This window comes from Cygnus olor, chromosome 2, assembly GCF_009769625.2.
Source record: "Cygnus olor isolate bCygOlo1 chromosome 2, bCygOlo1.pri.v2, whole genome shotgun sequence".
NCBI lineage: Eukaryota > Metazoa > Chordata > Aves > Anseriformes > Anatidae > Cygnus > Cygnus olor.
In genome coordinates this window covers 67,672,332-67,690,244 of record NC_049170.1, presented here as the reverse complement: position 1 = coordinate 67,690,244, position 17,913 = coordinate 67,672,332, and the positions used below count along the sequence as shown (strand labels likewise).

Below are 17,913 nucleotides of genomic sequence, written 5' to 3'. Positions count from 1 at the left end.
TTGTTTATGAACCAGTAGTTTCCTATCTTGCAAAATCCGTATTTCTTCTCAAAAGAAAATAGTGTTTTAATGTATCATGTAGGAAGGATTTTATTTGCTTACCATGTCAAAAATGAGCAAAAACTTGAACCAGTAAGGTTTTAAAACACTAGTATGTTTGATTTTTTTCACTTTAAAGAAGCCTAAAAAATTGGAGGTAAGTGATGATGGATCTGTTGAGTGTTGATTACAAGCCATAAAAAGAAACTTGGCAAAGTGTGGTTTTGCTTAATTGCCACTGTATCGTTGTTGTGAAGTGGCAAGATATTGCAGAAGACTTTCTGATATAACTCTTCTTCTCTACTGTAGTTGGTTTTTTTTGTTTTTGTTTTTTTTTTTGTTTTTGTTTTTGTTTTTTTCTTAAAATGCATCTTAAGCCACATGGATTGGGAGGGGGATTAAAATATTCATGAGTCTCATTTGACAGTTGATAAGCGGGGGAGGTTTGGAGAGGGAGCTAGAGAGAAAAAGAGAGAGAGAGAGAATAATAACGGGCTTTAACTTTAAAAAGCCTTTAAAGCTTCTGTACAACAACCTATTGTGAGCTGAGAGTAAATGCAGTTCAGTTGAGATATCTTCATTAGAAATAACCTGCCAATGGCTTCCTGTAGGATTTTCACAGTGCCCGAGAGTGACATGGGGTTTGAGAAGAGGCTTATGACTTTTAATAATGGAGCTGTCAGTTTGATGCCTGAAAATGCTGACCATGAGAGCTTTATTGTCAAATTTAGATTTCATATTTATGTTGAGTTATTACCTCTCCAACTGACTTTTTTTTCTTTTTTTTTTTTTAACGAATAGTGAGTGTTACAGGCTTCTGCCATATGCAAAAGCCATGGTTGAATGTTGAAAAGCCGCGGTATCGTTGGTGCTTGCTTTTTGTTTTATTTTTGACTGTTCTCTTTTTCTTAAAAGAAAGAACGGTCTAGAGGAGGGGAGCACTAGCATGCTAGTGACCTGGAAGGCAGAATGGGTCCTTCCCTGCCTGGTGTCACTGAACTCCATTGCAGAGGGTCCTTTGCCATCCCTGCCTGCACCTCTGCAGCCGGGGGCTGGGCAGGGAGTCCCAGTGACATACCTTAAATCTGTTTTCCACCAAGACTGTTTAGGTTGGAGCTCTGCTTGTTTATCCTAACTCAATTCTGCTGTTACCCCCAATATTGCTGATTCACTACATCGCTTCACCTGGGGCACATGTAGCTTTCAGATCCCAAGCTGCTTGGTTTGGCTTGTGTATTGAGGGGAATAAAATGACTTGCTTGGGAAGAGGAAAAAAAAAAAAAAAAGTAAAATAAAAATTAATTCCTGGTGTTTTGTTTTGTGTTTTTGTGTTGTGGTATCTTGACCTTTCAGGTCACCAAATCTTGTTATTTTAATTTCTGTCTGGAAGAATGTCTGAACAAGGTAAATTGAACCAGGAGACAGCAGAGGAAGCTGTGAAAGAGCAGGAGTCTGCCTTCTCCGAAGCGACCCCAGACAACTGTATCTTTAATAAATCTGAAAGCTCAGAAGTAGAGGAAAAGGAGGAAAAGCTGAGCGATGCCAAGACAGAGCTGCAGGTAAGACATAAAAAGTGAATGTGTGTGTTAAGTATTAATGTGTTATGCTTGCCTTTCCATTTCTATGATCTCTTCCATTGCCTACGCTTCTATTTTTTCTCTCATAATTTTAGACTGTCTCTTTTTTATTTTTAATTTTGGTCCTTTTATCTCCCTATAAAATAAATATTTTTGTTATACCTTTCAAGCTCTTTAGGCTGCTGTCCATGTTACTAATTTTTCTGAGAAGTTAATTTCTACACATCTGTGTTAAAGCTTGGTGAAATATTTGACTGTTTTCCCTCTTTGGGGATTTAGAAAACTACCTTGATCTCATGAATTTACAGGTAATACTAATAAATAATTACTTAATGTATGGTTTGGTTTGTAGGTGTTACTGCCAACAAAAAGTTGTTATGCAAAGCCTAAGAAGGTAATTTAATAAGGAGACTATGGGATGAGGGGGTCTAAATCCTTTTTGCTCAATGGAATATAGAATAAAGGGGGAGACTATGATTTAAGAGGAATTTGGAGAGGGAGAGCATTTACTTAAGTATGCCTTTTCTTGTACTTTTATTATATGCAAAAATTGCAAATCACTGTGCAACATTTGTTCTATTTGTACATGTTTTTAAATGAATAAAGTGAGCAGAGATGATTCTCTGTTCTCCCTGTTTTCCAGACTGGGTTTGGGGAAGTTGTTTTTGCAATCAGCACCTCATTAAAATAGAATTCTAGGAGTGGTTTGATCTCTTTATTTATTGGTAATGCTCTTGTCATGCACATTTTCCCCTGAAATAACTACTGCACTTTTTTTTTTCTATAACCAGAAACGAGGTGCAAACCAGAAAAAGAGATCCAAGGTAATGGTCCGTCTCTGTTTGGAATTGCATGATGAGGTGTCGTGATAGGATAAAGAATTTCAATCAAATGTCTGTCTGTAGTTGAAATGTTGGCCTTTCATCAATTGGTTGTATTTTTTTTTCCTTGCTTTTTTCATTTTGTCTTTCCTTTTACCCCATAATCTTGCTGCACAAAGGCAGAGGAGTTCCTCTAGATTAAGCTATGTCAGGTTCCCCTTTATTTATCCATCACACTTTCGTGCTGCTGAGCTTATGTATGCTTGTGTTAGGCAGCATGTGTGTTTGAGTGCACCAGTGGAGAAGGAAAAAAAATCATTGATTTTGCTTTAGAAGTTAACGTTTTTGTTTGAATTTGATTTTAATGGTGTAATCTCGTTGTAAAGGAGCAGAGACTGACTAGCTCTTTGGGGAGATGTGGGATGGGGAAAGAATCTTCTTGGAGTGTGGGAGGGAAGCTTCTTTCAATTTTTCAAGTGCCGAGTCTGTGAAACTTACAGGTTTTATTGTTTGTATTCCTTTGGTATAATGTTACTGGAAGGAAAAAAAACAGAGAACCTTTGAGTTATACTTTATGTTGAATTAGCTTTGGATTGGAATAACTATTCCAATTTTTTAGTGGACTTGGATGAAGTAAGTGAACTGCAGCGGAAATTATTAAAAGCAAAAAGAAAACTACCACCTTCCATATGTGGCAAGTGTCTCATTGCTTACAATCTGTCACATCTAAGGCAGATAAGGTTTTTCTGGGTGGATATGTACCAGTTATTTGGGATGTTTAGGGATAGCTGATGTGTGCAGCTTATGTGACTTGAGGTCAGCAGGAGTTTTCTCTGTCTTGTGTTCTTTCTCTTTTATTCAGTCAGGAGCTAAAGGAAAACTTGTCCGGAGTCTTGCTGTGTGCGAAGAGACGTCCCCTCGCCCAGGAGCAGAAAGTCTTCATGATAATCAGGTACATTTACCGTCATTGCTGTTAGCTGCATGGTTAAACTCCATGTGCTGTTGCATGGTTATGTTACTTAATTGGGCATTTACCAATGTCTTTCTTGGGGGAAAGATTACATCCAACAACAAACACATTTTTATGAAGTTATCTGGTTTAGCGTGAACTTTATTTTGAAATACTAGTTTTACATTATGTCACAGGGTGTTGTTTGCTTTTTTTTCCAGACCCCCTGAAAATTTCAGCAAATGGAAAAGAATTCAAAAGAATTTAGATTTAAAAAAATAGTAACAATCAAATAATATTAATGTTCTTTTCTCTAAGGCTATCTCCTTCAAGGCTGCACCAGTTACAATTATGATTATGCTCTGGTTTTTGGTTCCTCTGAGACCCCAGTTCATATCAGTCACATCAAATTTACAGGTCCTTCACTCTCTGAAATACTCTGATAGAGTCAAAGGTGCCTCCTACTGAGTGGCATTTGCTTACTAAACTCTTGGTGTAGAGTTTCCAGTATCAAAAAGCTTGTATTTGAGTTTATCTGTACTGGTAGTGTTGTATTCCCAGTGGCTGATAGAGTTCTGTCCCTTCACCTTGGAGTCTAATGCTGGTGGCAGTCTTTGTAGACTCACTTCAAACCACCCCCCTCCACCCCCAAAAGCAAAAGTAAAAAAAAAAAAAATCAAATATTTGTTTGCTTGTTAAGAATAAGACTTGAGAAGGAAAAAAAAAATAAAATCACAAGCACTGCATATAATTTGTATGTGCAAATGAGATCAGCTATAGAGAGAGTTTGAGGAAATAACTTCTTGTGAGCTTAGCACAAAAACAAAAATCACATTTAAGTGTACTTTATCACAGTTTCTTCTGTTGACTTGAAATAAAACAAATTCAGCTCTCCTCTTAGCTCATAAGTATGGAGAGGTTTTGTGTTTTTTTTTTTTCCTTGAAAGACCAAAAACCAGGTTGTTTAGCAGGGGGACTTCTACATGTTCTACTGCTCTACAATGACGTTTATGCAGTTGATAGGTTATTTTATTAGTTGTTCTGTTGTAGGTATATGCTTCTAGCTTAACATGTGTTGCTCAAGATGCGTGGCTTTTGTTCTTTCATATGTATTTTCTGTTGTTTAACGGAGAATGAAAAGGAGAGTAATATAAATATAAAGAAGTTGTACTAAGCATGGCACCGTAGCTGATAATGTACTGCACAGGTCCTGTACCACACCTCCAAGAGACTGGCAGGCGTTGAGGTAAAACTCCTGTACAGGTCGTGCCCCAACACCAGGCAGAGGAGGGGTTCCTGCCACACAGCCTCTGGTCTTACCTGATCTGACCAGGTATGGCAAGGATTTCCTGGACTATATTGACACAATAACAGAAGATAAAGCGACTCCCAGGACCCCAGCATACGTTTTGTAAAGATGCAGTTGGCTGGGTGTAATTAATGAGGGAGGAATTGCATTTTTGCTCTTGCTGACCTCTTGCTAATGAAAGTAGCTCAGCTTTGCCATGGAAAGCTAGACCTACAGTCTCCTCCTTGGACTGGCTGAAGGGTACAGAAAGTTTTGTGCCAACCTAATTGCTTTGCTTTCACTTTAGAGGAGGAAAAGCTTATTTTCAGTTTGGATTTATTTATTTTTTTAATTATTTTATCTTAATGGTTTACAAAGCACAGGAAATTAATTACCAGAGAATGTATGGTACATTGCCAGAACTACAGAGTATGGATTATACTGCAGACTTGATGTTTGTATTTATATTTGAATACTTGCCTTTATTCCCGTGTAGGGAAAAAAACTTGTTTACCTGTATTACTTGATCTTGAACGCTTACCTGATGGTTCACTATGTCCTTACTTACAAGGAATGTTGCCTTTAATGTTATACTATTGACCAGTAAGTGTATTATTGCAATTTGAACATTTATTTTGTTGTTCACTATACTTACCTTGTATCTATGTACTTATTAATATTGTATTTTATTATTAAAAAAATCAATAAAAATATAACAAAATATACAGTAGTTTGCTTTCACGACTCTACAGCCCTTTTGTGTATTTCTTCTAATGCAATCAAATATGTAAGTATTATGTTACATGTAAGACAGTATTTATTGTATGTTCATATGTGTGCTTATGTGTAAAGTCTGTCCTTTTTCTTTCCAATGAAATAAGTGCATTTTAACAGCCACTGTGAAGCTTAAGATTAATGTCCTGAGAATGGCACAACCAGTTACCTTTTTCTCCTCTGTTTGGAAAAGCTAATGGCACACTCACTCTGCTCTAGGCAGTGCAGGGAATCAGAGCTGTCCTTCAGGGTCTTTTGGCAGTGGTTGATCCAAACATGTGATTTGAACGAGAAATTGAACTGCCATTTGAAGTGAAAGAAAGCAGGCATAACATTAGCCCCCTGAGAGCAACTGAGCAGGTTAGCAAACATTTTTCTATCTATCCTTATCTCAAAAGGCCAGGAGTTCCCCCTTGTTCCCTTTGTACACTCAGATTTTGGCTAATGTTGTCATCCAGAACTAACAGAAGCAGGGATTAAAGATGGTATTTCAGGTTAAATTTGGGCTCTAGGGCTTTGTTTCTCTTTTACGGTACCTTACATCTTGAGTCTTCCGTGCCACATTTGATTAAGCTGAGAAACTATCCAATTCCTGTCTTACCGTGGCATGTTTATGCTGATATCTTGTTCTGTAAGGATTTTGTCTTACATGTGTTGTGGTGACTGATTTGTAGTTCTTATTTAAAAACAAACAAAACACACACACAAAAGACAAAAAATAATCCCAAACAACCACATCCAGAAACCTAAGGTTTATTTTTAAAAAATATATTGAAAATATCACTTGGATTCATAATGACCTGGTTACTTTAGAAATAAATAAATAAAAATAAAAACCACCCAAAAAAAAGCCCTTACTTTAAAGTTTCATATTGATATTTTTGGAATGCTGGTATTCTTTGAAAAATTGTGACATAAGGGAGTTTACTAGCATTCAACAATTTCAGATTTTCTCTATTAAGGGTAAATTTGGATTTCATTAATGTGATACCAGAAATTTATTGGGCATGCAGGATTCTCATGTATTAAATACTGCATTATCGGGGAGTTTTGTCACAGCTTAATGCAAGTGTGCGTTTTTACACCAAAGCACATAGTTGGCCATTTTTTTCTTCAAAAAATGTGAACACAGAAGTATGCTCCCTTAAGTTTTGTACAATCAGCTTGTTTTCTTTGGAGTTTATCATGGCATTATTTATATTTTTCAAGATGTATCAATTTGTGTTTTGTCCAAACAAAACCAATATAAAGTAATGTTGTTAAGTGGGAAATATCAAGTTTCTTAAAGCAAATCAGAAAAGGTGAAACAGCTTGAATTCTTGGTTTTAATTAATTTTTAAAGTTGAGGCATGCTTTCAAAAGGATTCAGACTCTGAAATACTGAAGTTTGAGGATAAAATTTGTGATGCCTTGGAAAATTTCACTTACCACAACTTGTTAGAAAATGGTGGTGCACAATTCACCCCTTAAGCTAAAGGCCTGTTTGCATATGTCTTTAAATATAAAGTACCCAATAACTTAGTAAGCCCTCTTGAATACAACTGATTTCACCACTTGCTGGCATGCTTCTTCTGTCAGAGCCGAAAAGCTCAGGCTGGCTGATGCTACATTTTCTTGTACAAAGCAGTTCACGTGAACTTGCAACGTTCTTTTTTTTTGGGGGGGGGGGGGGGGGGAGTTGCGTCTATCCATAAATCATTATGTCACATATTTAATATAGGTTAAATTTTAGAATTACTTAAAGCTCATATGAAATGCATTTCACTGTTCTAGCAATTCTTGGAGGAGAGTTATTAAAGTGTAGAATAACGTACCTTTAACATACGTAGAATAAAAGCTTATAGATTGCAAACAATAGGAAAGAAATTCACCTAGTATAAGAATTTGGCCTCTAAGATGTCATTATTCTCCTGGAGAGAGGAAAAAAAAAAAAAAAGGAAAGAAATGTATCTGGCTTTAGCTTTTCTAGCCATGCACAGTGTAATGCATATCTACACAGGTTAAAAGTCATGGGAACTGTACTGAATCTGGCCCTGAATTTCTTTTTTTTTTCTTCCTTCCAACAGGAATCAATACAACTACAACTTTCAAGTTTTCCTAGTTTGCAAGAAGAAGACAAAACTAGTAAAGATGACACCGAGAAAGAAAAAGAAAAGGATAAAAATAAAGATAAAAACAGTGAAAAAAACAAGACCAGAATGTTATCAAAAGGTGAACTTGAAATATTTAAATTGTTATAATTACTTTAACAAGCATGCATTTCTTTATGTGCATGAATACACAATATTAATGTATTCTCATGCATTGAGAAAATTCAGAACATGAAATGTGTATGCATGAGTGTTTTTCATACAAATGCTGGGCTTTGAAAGTGAGAAACCTTCCAAACTGTTTTGATGTTATATATAATTTTGATGTTTTTTATATATATATATATATATATATATATAAAATTTTGTGTGTGTGTGTAAAAATAGTTCTTCTGAACACGTAATCATGGTAGCGTGAACATATATATGTAAAGGTGTGATTATATAAGTGTAAGACTAATACTTTTCTTTTACCTGTTGATGATAATACACTGACAAGTCATTTGTGCAATATAGGCAGCAGAGTAATCCTCTTCAGTATTGCTCCTCTATCTTGGAGAATTTCTCTTAAATAGCGTAAGGAAATCCACCCGTGACCTTTAACCTGTATTACCATCTACTATTAGTTATCTGTCATCTATTACCACCTTCTATGACTTGTTTGGTTTTTGTATCTAAATATAGTGTTAAAAATATATATTTTTATTCGTCAGTGGTACCGAGTTGCAATGTAATCTCTTAATGTGATCTCTTAAAAAGAATCGTTGCCTACCTGGGTGCAGATCTGCAGCTGGTGTGAATTGTCAGTTGGCTTCAATGGAGCGCTCACAGTTCACACCAGCTTGAAGATCTGCACACGCCTTTGAGTCAGGCCGTACGACGGTACTGAAAAATTAATTCTAACTGCTGTCACGCATCACCGTTACCTGCCCACTCTTAGGCATCACTGGGTTTTCAGTCTGTTAATGCTAATAAAATTCCCACTGGCACGATGCTTCATTTTCTGTGTGTATAGTGTATATTAAGCGATGCAAACACGTATCAATGGATAAAACTATTTTTATACTTTGTAGTTTAAAGGAAGAGCACAGAAGGGTCTTGATTGGCATTGAAGATACCTCATGATTTTCAAATAACCAACGCTTTCCTTCAGTGTCTAGCTTTGGTTCTGCATTCTCTGTGAAACACTATAGAGGAATCATGCACATCCACCCTATGCTTCCAAGAGTAGAGTTTTTTTTCACCTGAACTCCAAATGAATATATTATTTCAGAACATATGCTCACAGATTGTCTCTGGAAAATGAAATTTGGTTTACAGTATAGCTTAATCATAACTGTTGAAATAAAATAAATGAATGTGGGGTGTTTGTTTTTATTTTTCAGATTGCAGTCAAGAATATACAGACTCAACAGGCATAGATTTGCATGAGTTTCTCATTAATACATTAAAGAATAACCCCAGGTAGGTATTTTCTACGTTAGAGCTGGTACTCTTGAAATTGTAGCTGGCATTCTCAGAAATCCCATAAACTGAATCCCATAAACTGTACACCATGTTTTATTAGTTCTGGAGATGGTTATGAGGGAAAATGTAAAGGAGGCAGGTTTTCAGCTGAGCAAAAAGCTGTAAGAAGTCACTGATTCTTACTCCCCTTCTAGTTCACTTCTAATTTCACTTTTTGACATCTGGTATTTATCCTTAGCTTCTTGCATAAAGCCTCTACATGATTTTAGCAGTAGTGTAGTGATTACAATTGGAGACTTGTATGTGAGTATAAAGTAGCTTTCTTCTGGCAATGCTGTACACAATTAATATTGTGCACATAGTGCTGAATTCTGCTTTTGGTATTTCCAATTTTTATTTGGAGCAGTTAGTTCATATCAAAATTAAATTTACCTCTAAATGTCTAAGGAAGAATCTGTTACATTTTTATACTTTGTGCTTTAAATGTTTAATTCAATTGAATCTGTTAAGTAGATACCATATAATACTGCAATTAAGGAAAACTATGAATAATTAGTTACCTAATAGGTTGTGTAACCTTTTGTATAGATAACAAAGTCCTTGAATTGTTTTATCTGCACAACATTAAAAACTTCAAAAGCGCTAAGGAGTGTTGGACTCTGTCAAGCTTAATTGTATGCGTGGGACTACGCAGGGAAAATTTTGCATGTTTTCTTCAGGAGAAGGAGGAAAAGAAGGAACGTCTGAGAACTTCCAGTTGAAAACAGTATTTGGAGTGAGAGCAACATTGCCTCCTGGGAGTCATAGTTCAAAGGCATTGTTCTCCATTGTGTCCTCTAACTAGATTAGCTTGCCCACTCTTCTCACTTAATGGTCAATGCCTAGGGAAAGATGTGTATCTGACAAAATGCTGAAAATTTCTGTGGATGGCATCTCTGTTCTTGCAAGAACTAGGTTAGTCGAAAATCTAATTTTCCATCAAAAATGGTGATAAAGCACCAGAGCTATCCATAGCAGTCAGGGTTATTCTTTGCGGGGACTGCAACCTACTGATCACAGCCCTGTGTGGCTAGAAGCACTCTCAGACCATGCTAAGAGCAAGGAAGGGCTAAATCTGTTGCTCGTGTCAGGGAAGTTGCAGCAATGCAGACTGGAATCTTCTCCAGATGTGCCAAGGCAAAGCACATTTCATTTTTAATCAGGGTGGCTGACCACGCTCGTAGAATTGGCTTACAAATATTGATATACTCATTTTTTCATCTAAAATGGCTATTGGTAATTGATGCTACAGTTCCTTGCATTTATTTTTGACAGGGACAGAATGATACTCTTGAAAATGGAACAGGAAATTATTGACTTTATTAGTGACAACAAGTAAGTAGAGCTCCACGCTCGGTTACGAAGTCACGTGTGTGTGTGTAGAAGTGCAAGCTGAGTGAGTAATATGCTCATATAGACCCCAGCACTCTTGAGCCCTGTTACGTTGCAAGATCAGGCTTTTATTTCCTGACACATTTGGTCTGCTTAAAATACGGTGGATGTAAATGAGAACCTTTTGCTTTTCCTCGTGTCATAATTTTTCAGTGGCTTCTACTGGCACTCCACTCTTCTGGGTCCAAAAATACTAGTCAAGCTCTGAGTGCAGAGGATACCACTCAGGTATTTCTAAGTAGACATATTCAATCGAATATGCTATCATGCAGGTTTCCGTGTGTGCTATGTTATTCTAGCATGTTGGAAAACAGAACTAAACTTTGGGGAGGGAGGGAGGGTTACTACCATCTGCTCTTTTTAATAAACTGTTTGTGCAGCTTTAAAAAGTAGAGAGTCAGAATAGAAGAAGAGGAAGAAATTACACTCTTAGGAAATAAATGTTTTGACAGAAAGAGAGTAAAAATGAGTATGTGCCCTCCAGCATTGCTCTGTGCCTGATCTTTGGGACAAGGGCAGAAATCTGTTGAGGGATTGTTTGTGCAGGGTGTGTGTGTATGTGGGGAGCGAGTTCTTCCCCATGTACAACATGTCCAGTCAATAGCATAATGTATGAGCTTTGTAGCGTGTGGAAATGTGCTTGTTAGAAACTGTAAATGCAATTGCTTTCTCTTGTCTGCCTTCTTGTAGCAAACATCTATGTGCGAACACACAAAGGAGAAATTTTCAGTCAGATTATTGTCCACTGAATTATGAAATATGTTGCTATTGTCATTTAATTATAGCTCAGAGGGAGATGTAATCATCAATGCAATTTGCTTTCTTTTTACCAGTAATCACTATAAAAAGTTCCCTCAGATGTCGTCATATCAGAGGATGCTAGTACACAGAGTGGCAGCTTACTTTGGAATGGATCACAATGTGGATCAAACTGGAAAATCTGTAATCATCAACAAGACCAGCAATACCAGAATGTAAGTCGCGTCTGTTGTGTTTTCCTCGTTCCCTTTCACAAGACCTGGTTGGTACCATGACTACATGTAATTTTTTCAGTTTATATATGTAATAAATATACATTTTGTATTGAATGAATACTGTTTATCACTTTCTAGGGTGGGAGAGGAGGACAGGGATGTCTCCACAGCTAACATTGTCAGCTTGTTTAAGGATTTAAAGGTAGTTACGGAGAAATCAACCCAATCTGTTCTTTGCAAGATTTTGTCCAGTACCTTGGAATGTTATGTTCCCAGACACCTTAGTGCCACCAATTACTGCAGAAATGAGTTTATTACTTTACATGTATACTCCTAAATAATCTAAATTTACTTGGAAGGTTGCCTCTTCCCTTGTTCTGGCTCTCCTTGCTTCAAGATTAATTGTCTGCCCAACCTGATTATTTAGCATTTGGTTCCCCTCCACCACCTGCCACTGTTCATTCCCTTCTTCTCCTCCTGTTTCTAGTTATTTCATTTTCAGATCTCATAGAGACCACAGAGTCCTTATGGGTTATAAACTCCATCTGATGGTTCAAATGCATTCTGGTTCAAATTTCTGGCAGGTTAAATGTGTGCTGGCATACTTTATGCTTTCCTCTGTGAACTTGTATAAAGCTAGCAAAAGCTCAATACAAAGTTTTCTGGCTAATTCAACAAAGATGCAGTCACGTCTGTGCCTACCAGCATCACTTCTTCTGCTGAATATCCTTATTCTTTAACCATCATGGAAAAAATGGTCTTACTCTCCCTCTTTACCTATAAACTACATCATGAAGAGGAAATAACTACAACTGCATAATGTTTTGATATCTGGTATTGAAACAGGAAAGCCCCATTTGAAAATTGTGTACTTCCTGTATTCAATTAGTAGGAGAAATAAAAACCTTTATTTCTTTTACATATCCAGTAGCTAGATGATTTACTTTGACTCATACTGCTGAGGATGTGTGTATGTATGTATATTTTTTAATGCTATTGTCTTCTATTGTAGAAGGCTCAGATTTTGATCTTGCAGAAGCAGGTAGTCCCTCTAGCCTAGCACAATGGTATTATTTCTCTGAACTCTAAAAACCTTCCATATGTGTGAAGTAAATTTAAGATCATGGAAAATTTCTTGTAGATTCTTTTCATGGGCTATCCCTGAGATACTCAGGCACCTGAAAAATAACACTTAGACATCAATGTTTTTAAAGTTTTAAATAAATTGTGCTCCAGAGGTCTGATTTTGAAAGCTGAGAGAATTACAATAACTCGATAAATGTGACACTCAAACTGCTAACACTTAGGATCTGATAATACCTGCCCATGTGCAAGAGCTATGTTTGGTATGAATAAGAAAAAGCTGTGTATGCAGCAAACTACTGTTCATTTCTAAGCTGTAAATGAGGAAAAAACAGCTTAATTTTCTCTTAAACAAAACACAATCATATTTGAAAGCTTTTTAGGCATTCCTCTCTTTACAGTTGTCCCTTTTCCATTTGTGTTTGTCACCTCTGTAGTGCAACAACTGCTACAGGCCTTCCCTTGCAGCATTGCCTTCTCCTGGCTGACTTGGTAATGTGATATCACATTAATATCTGGTAACGCCTTGCATGGCTGTGTGGCTGCGCATCTCATATTGATGGCATTGAAAGTGCTGATGGAAATGCTTGCACAGTGCTTCTGGAGAGGACACCAAAGTCCTAGACCTCTTCAACAGCTGAAACTGAGTACTCTGCTGAAGCTGTGGCTTCTTGCGTGGTGGGAATTAGAAAGCAAGTCTGGTTACCAGGCATTAACTGATATCTCTGTGGGCAAGTTCTGAGGGCAGGATGCTGCAGGAGCGTGCTGGCTCCGATGACCCTTTCAGCTTTGGAGGTGGTGACGCAAGCTGGAGGCAAGTCATGCAGCCAGACAAATTGGTTCTGACACCATTCATGTGCAGATCTTCCAGAAATAAACACAGGGTTTGGCCCTCATTTTTACTGTGAGTACAACTATTCTGTAAGCACCATATAAACTGCAGGTTTTTACTCCTTCTGTAGTGTTTGAGGGTAGATAACTGAATCATATAGAGCTCATATTGCATCATGGTGCTTCCAGTGTGTTATCTACAATACTTTGGTACTGCTCTAATGTAAAGCTTTGTAAAGGTCCTTTCTTTTTTCATAATTGGAGGAGACGGCATGCTTTTTAAATGTTCCTGGCTCTGACAGAAAATAGATGTTGTTATCCAGTATGAATAAGGGTTGATGAGATTCTATTATCTATAGCAAATAGTCTACAATTTCCACATCTGAAAGTGTCCAGTGTGATTTCATGTGTGCTTCATTTCAGTATTCTCAGGAGAAACAATTTTATGTAGTTCAGAGTCAGCACCAAATACTGGGAATGTGTTGACTCTATTAATTACTACTTGGAAAATATCCAGCATACTGGAGTATCTGGAGAGCAATCAAAAGGCAGTTCAGTGTGGTTATGCTGTGCTGTAAGCCTGAGTCTTGATTGTTTAATGCAACTTTACCAAGGGGCTCCATAGATATTTTGAAGATTTGTGTTCTGTCAATAAATTATTTCCTTATGCCATATAGTTTCCAAAATACTTAAGCTGCATGCTCTGATGAGGCTTGAGTTCTTCAATTTAGAAATTCTGCGCTGCCTATTACTTCTGTGAGTGCGCACCTGTTGGAGAAGAGCGTATGACTGCTGAGTCACTGCGTGGGCTTGAATAAGCACCATGTGGTTTATTTCTGTGGTTGGGCGAGGGCTCGTGTCACATTTTGGCTCCCACTTGCATGTGATGAGTTGTTTCCTCGCTCCAGGAAAAGAGGTGGATTCACTTTGCTCAGCAGAGACTTCCTGTTCTCACTGCCCACAGGTTCCTGGAAGCACAAGTGTCAGAAGAGTTAATGGCTTTGAGATGAATGGGCTGGTTGGGAAGACTGGGTGGACGGGGCTATATTAGAGGCACCACAGTATAGAGTAGGATCTGTCAGATGGAGGATATGAATAGAGTGGATGAGGGCATTTCATTTCTTTCTTCAGTTGGCAATCTGATAGAGCAACATATGTCCGCTTTTGGGTACCTGTGCCAATTTAAAAGTACCTCCTTTTAGGGGGGTTGGAATTGGAGAATGTGCTTATTGAGGAGGCTGTGGCTGGAAGGAGGGCTGTAACTTTGGCTGATCAACCAGGCTGTTTTATAGAGAGGGGAAATTGGTGGTAAAAATGCATTATGATTTGATTCTCTCCAGGATTGCAATCTTGGAGCTTTAGTCACCTCTCAATGGAACCTCTAAAGAATGCAGTCAGACCCTAATGACCACTTTTGCAGTCTGAGGACTACTTATAATGAGGGGTTTAGTCTAAGGTGGTTTTTTTATTTTTTATTGAAATGTGAACAAGTCATATTGTTTGATTTTTTTTTTTTTATATGAAATTAAACTCTAAAGCACAGAGGTGACCTCAACTAGCCAAATGCTTGTTAACCTGCAAAAGATAAACCTGTACTCCAGCTCATTATGGAATAGTGGGTCTTAAAAACAAATTATATTTCAGCATGTCTTTTGAAATTAGGACAACTTCAAAAAAAGAAATATCTTTTTTTCCTGGTGTAACATCTTACAAAGTTCTGCCTAAACAAAGCTGTCAACCTTAATAATAAATAAATAAAAATTTCATTCTCAGCCATATACATGCTAAAAATTGCACAGAAAATAGAGGACTTTTAGTATTGTTTTTAGACCCAGAGAGCTCCAAGTACTACTTAAAATGGGATGTCTACTTTATTCAATATGAAATTGCTCTTGTGTGACCATTGTAATGTATATTTGTCTGTCTTCTGTGTCTGCCTGTCACCTATCTAAAGATATACTAAAATGTATAGGGAACTTAAGGCAGTGAAATATGATCTAAACAGAGGTTTGGAATAGAGGCAATATGTTAGGGCATCCCAAATTGGAGACAAAAAATGTGTGTCACCTTCTGTGTATTCCTCGTAATTCCTATCAGACAACTGGAAGTACCTCAGAGCATTTTACAGAAATTGTTCATATTATAATATGTATCAGTGCAACCAAATTCATTCATTACGTTATCTGTGATAGGTGGAGAAACATAGGGGAAGTACGTTTCACGTGCTTGGTAAAGGGAAAGGCTTTTCATTTGGCTGAGATCATCACACATCTGACAAGTATGTCTGTACTACAGCCCCCACGCGTTCATGTACATTTTTATATATGCGTGGGTGGCAAGGTTAATTAGAATTCAGAAGATGGAGTGCTTATGATATATAATAGTTGTATTTAGACACTTCCATGCATTCTGAGGTGAACACACCTATTATAAACTTTATATCAGTACTCACATCTTCGGTTATGACTAATTTTTTTTCCGAGATCATCATGAGTTATAATCCTTGTAATATCTGGTTCTTTTCTGTCTTGCTCTTAGTATGTAAATGTTTATACAACACTAGCCCAGTCAGAAGGTTTTTTCTGCCTTATAGATGCATCTAAAAGTTCTGGGCAGTACTAAGATGTTTTAAGCAGTTCCTTATAGTTCAGAGCTGAACTGTATAAGCAGGAGACACACATACAATATGTACTTTGTATGTCAGAACTACAGAAGTCTTGCACATTATTCAGACTGCACTATTCTGTCTTCTCTGTGTAAGGGTGATTTGAATCACCAGTGCAGAAGAAAAGTTCTCATTAGCTTTCTTTTGTATATACACAGTGATCTTTTTGTCGATAACATCTGTGCTAGTAGAGATGCACTGTGCTAATTTCACCATTTTACGATAAGAATCTGGACTTTGGTACAGGATCCTGCAGACATGTCAGTAAAATGGCATTTGCTGAATATTGACAATTTCAATGAGGACTAGTTTCTAGATTTTTTTCCCCTAGGCTGATGTTACAAGATCACTTCCTTGAGATGCCAAATGTAACAGCCTGCAGAGCATGCAAGGAAGTATGCCTTTCCCCTTGAGTGAATAAAGTATTCATGGTTTCTCAGTGTAAATGACTAATTCGTTTAAATAGTTGTTTGCTGATGGGAAATGTAGAACATTTTCTACACGCATTTGGTAACAGTTTGTTTTTAGTCAGGTATATGACAGTAGTTACAGCTGTGTATCTGAACGCATATATCTATTGTTAAGTCTCAGTCAAAGCAATCAATATTTGCCAGAGTTTGAGACAGTTTTGTTTTCTAGTGTTTTTTAGTTTTGTCTCCCCACACACACTCGGATAATACAGAGTAGTTCTCTGGCAAATGGCTTGCTGTATGGTGTTGCACCTCCACTAAAGTGCCTTATGGTGCCCTTGATTATCGTATATGCGCACAGGGTAATTGTCTTACGAGAACAGAATCACTTTAATGAGCCACATGATATAGAAAAGCATGTCAACACCATTATATTTATTATTTTTTTTCCGTTGAGGTTACCTTTTTTTCAGGGGAGTATTAATCCAGCTCTATTACTTAGTTTCCTATTGTAGTTACCTCTTTCACATGCTCACTACAGCATAGGTCTTCCTTGACTACTAAGAAATAAGCGAGAATTGGGGGTAGCTGCACTTTCTCTCTGGCTTATAATTGGTGTTGCCTAATCAGTATACCAGTGTTGTGTTTTATGAATGTACAGAGGAATGTAAGGATGTGTAGGAGATGCATGCAACTTATATGGAAAAGCTATACAAATGAGAAACAACACTTTAATTGGCCGACATTTTGTTCCAGTTTAAGACGAACATTAAGCAACCAAGAATTTAGTACAAATTTAAAAACAATTAAAACACACATTAGTAACTATGAAGATTCTGTAGCTACATAGTAACACGTGCAGGTTTGAAGTAACAAATTGTTGGTTTTCACAGATTTTATTTCTTGGACAACTTTTCATACAATGTTTTTTTAACTGGGATCAGATTAAGAATGTATTAGGGATTAAAAAAAAAAAATCAATGCAATGGTAATTGTGTTTAGGATGCAAGAGCTCTGTTTCCCATCAGTCATTGCTGTGATGTTTAGGTTTTAGTCTTTAGCTTATTGCTGGCCTTTCACACTGCAGCCTGGAGCTGGGCAGTGTATCTCTGCACACCAAGCAGGGGAAAGCTTTCACATCCCAAAACGAGTGGGGAACTTCCTGAGAAAGAATTCAGAAGAACATTAAGGGGGTTTACACATTTCATATTGAGATTTAGGATATGTCCACCTCCAGCAGTGGCCTGAACTACCTATGTACGTTACTAAGTGTCAGGGGTTTAGCAATATATTAATATTATGCTACAGGCATTTGTTTCAGGCATAAAGTTGCAGTGTTTCTCTGAATGCTTTATCTGAGATTGTGCTTTCATCATGTCAGTACTTGATGCTCATCTGGAAGAAAGTGAGCTTTTTTAATATCTCTTATTTCTTTTTGAAATTTGTTTGTTTTCTTTAGCTTAACAATACTTGAATTTAGATAGCCTTTTTTTGCTCAACAGGCAATCTCTCCT

At 37.1% G+C, this 17,913-nt stretch overlaps 1 protein-coding gene across 17 annotated transcripts in view; it reads left to right on the top strand.

The window, feature by feature from the left end:
• The window catches only part of ARPP21 (cAMP regulated phosphoprotein 21), a 142,188-nt gene that overhangs the window by 36,299 nt on the left and 87,976 nt on the right, over window positions 1-17,913 (top strand). For 15 of the 17 annotated variants that reach the window (XM_040548333.1, XM_040548329.1, XM_040548327.1 and 12 more), the window contains exons 3-9: window positions 1,393-1,598; window positions 2,408-2,440; window positions 3,300-3,389; window positions 7,515-7,659; window positions 8,924-9,002; window positions 10,320-10,379; window positions 11,270-11,410. In XM_040548333.1, coding sequence (XP_040404267.1) covers window positions 1,431-1,598; window positions 2,408-2,440; window positions 3,300-3,389; window positions 7,515-7,659; window positions 8,924-9,002; window positions 10,320-10,379; window positions 11,270-11,410 — 716 coding nt within the window. In that variant the 5' untranslated portion in view covers window positions 1,393-1,430. The remainder of the gene's footprint in view (window positions 1-1,392; window positions 1,599-2,407; window positions 2,441-3,299; window positions 3,390-7,514; window positions 7,660-8,923; window positions 9,003-10,319; window positions 10,380-11,269; window positions 11,411-17,913) is intronic. The other 2 variants (XM_040548321.1, XM_040548334.1) reach the window with 1 other exon arrangement.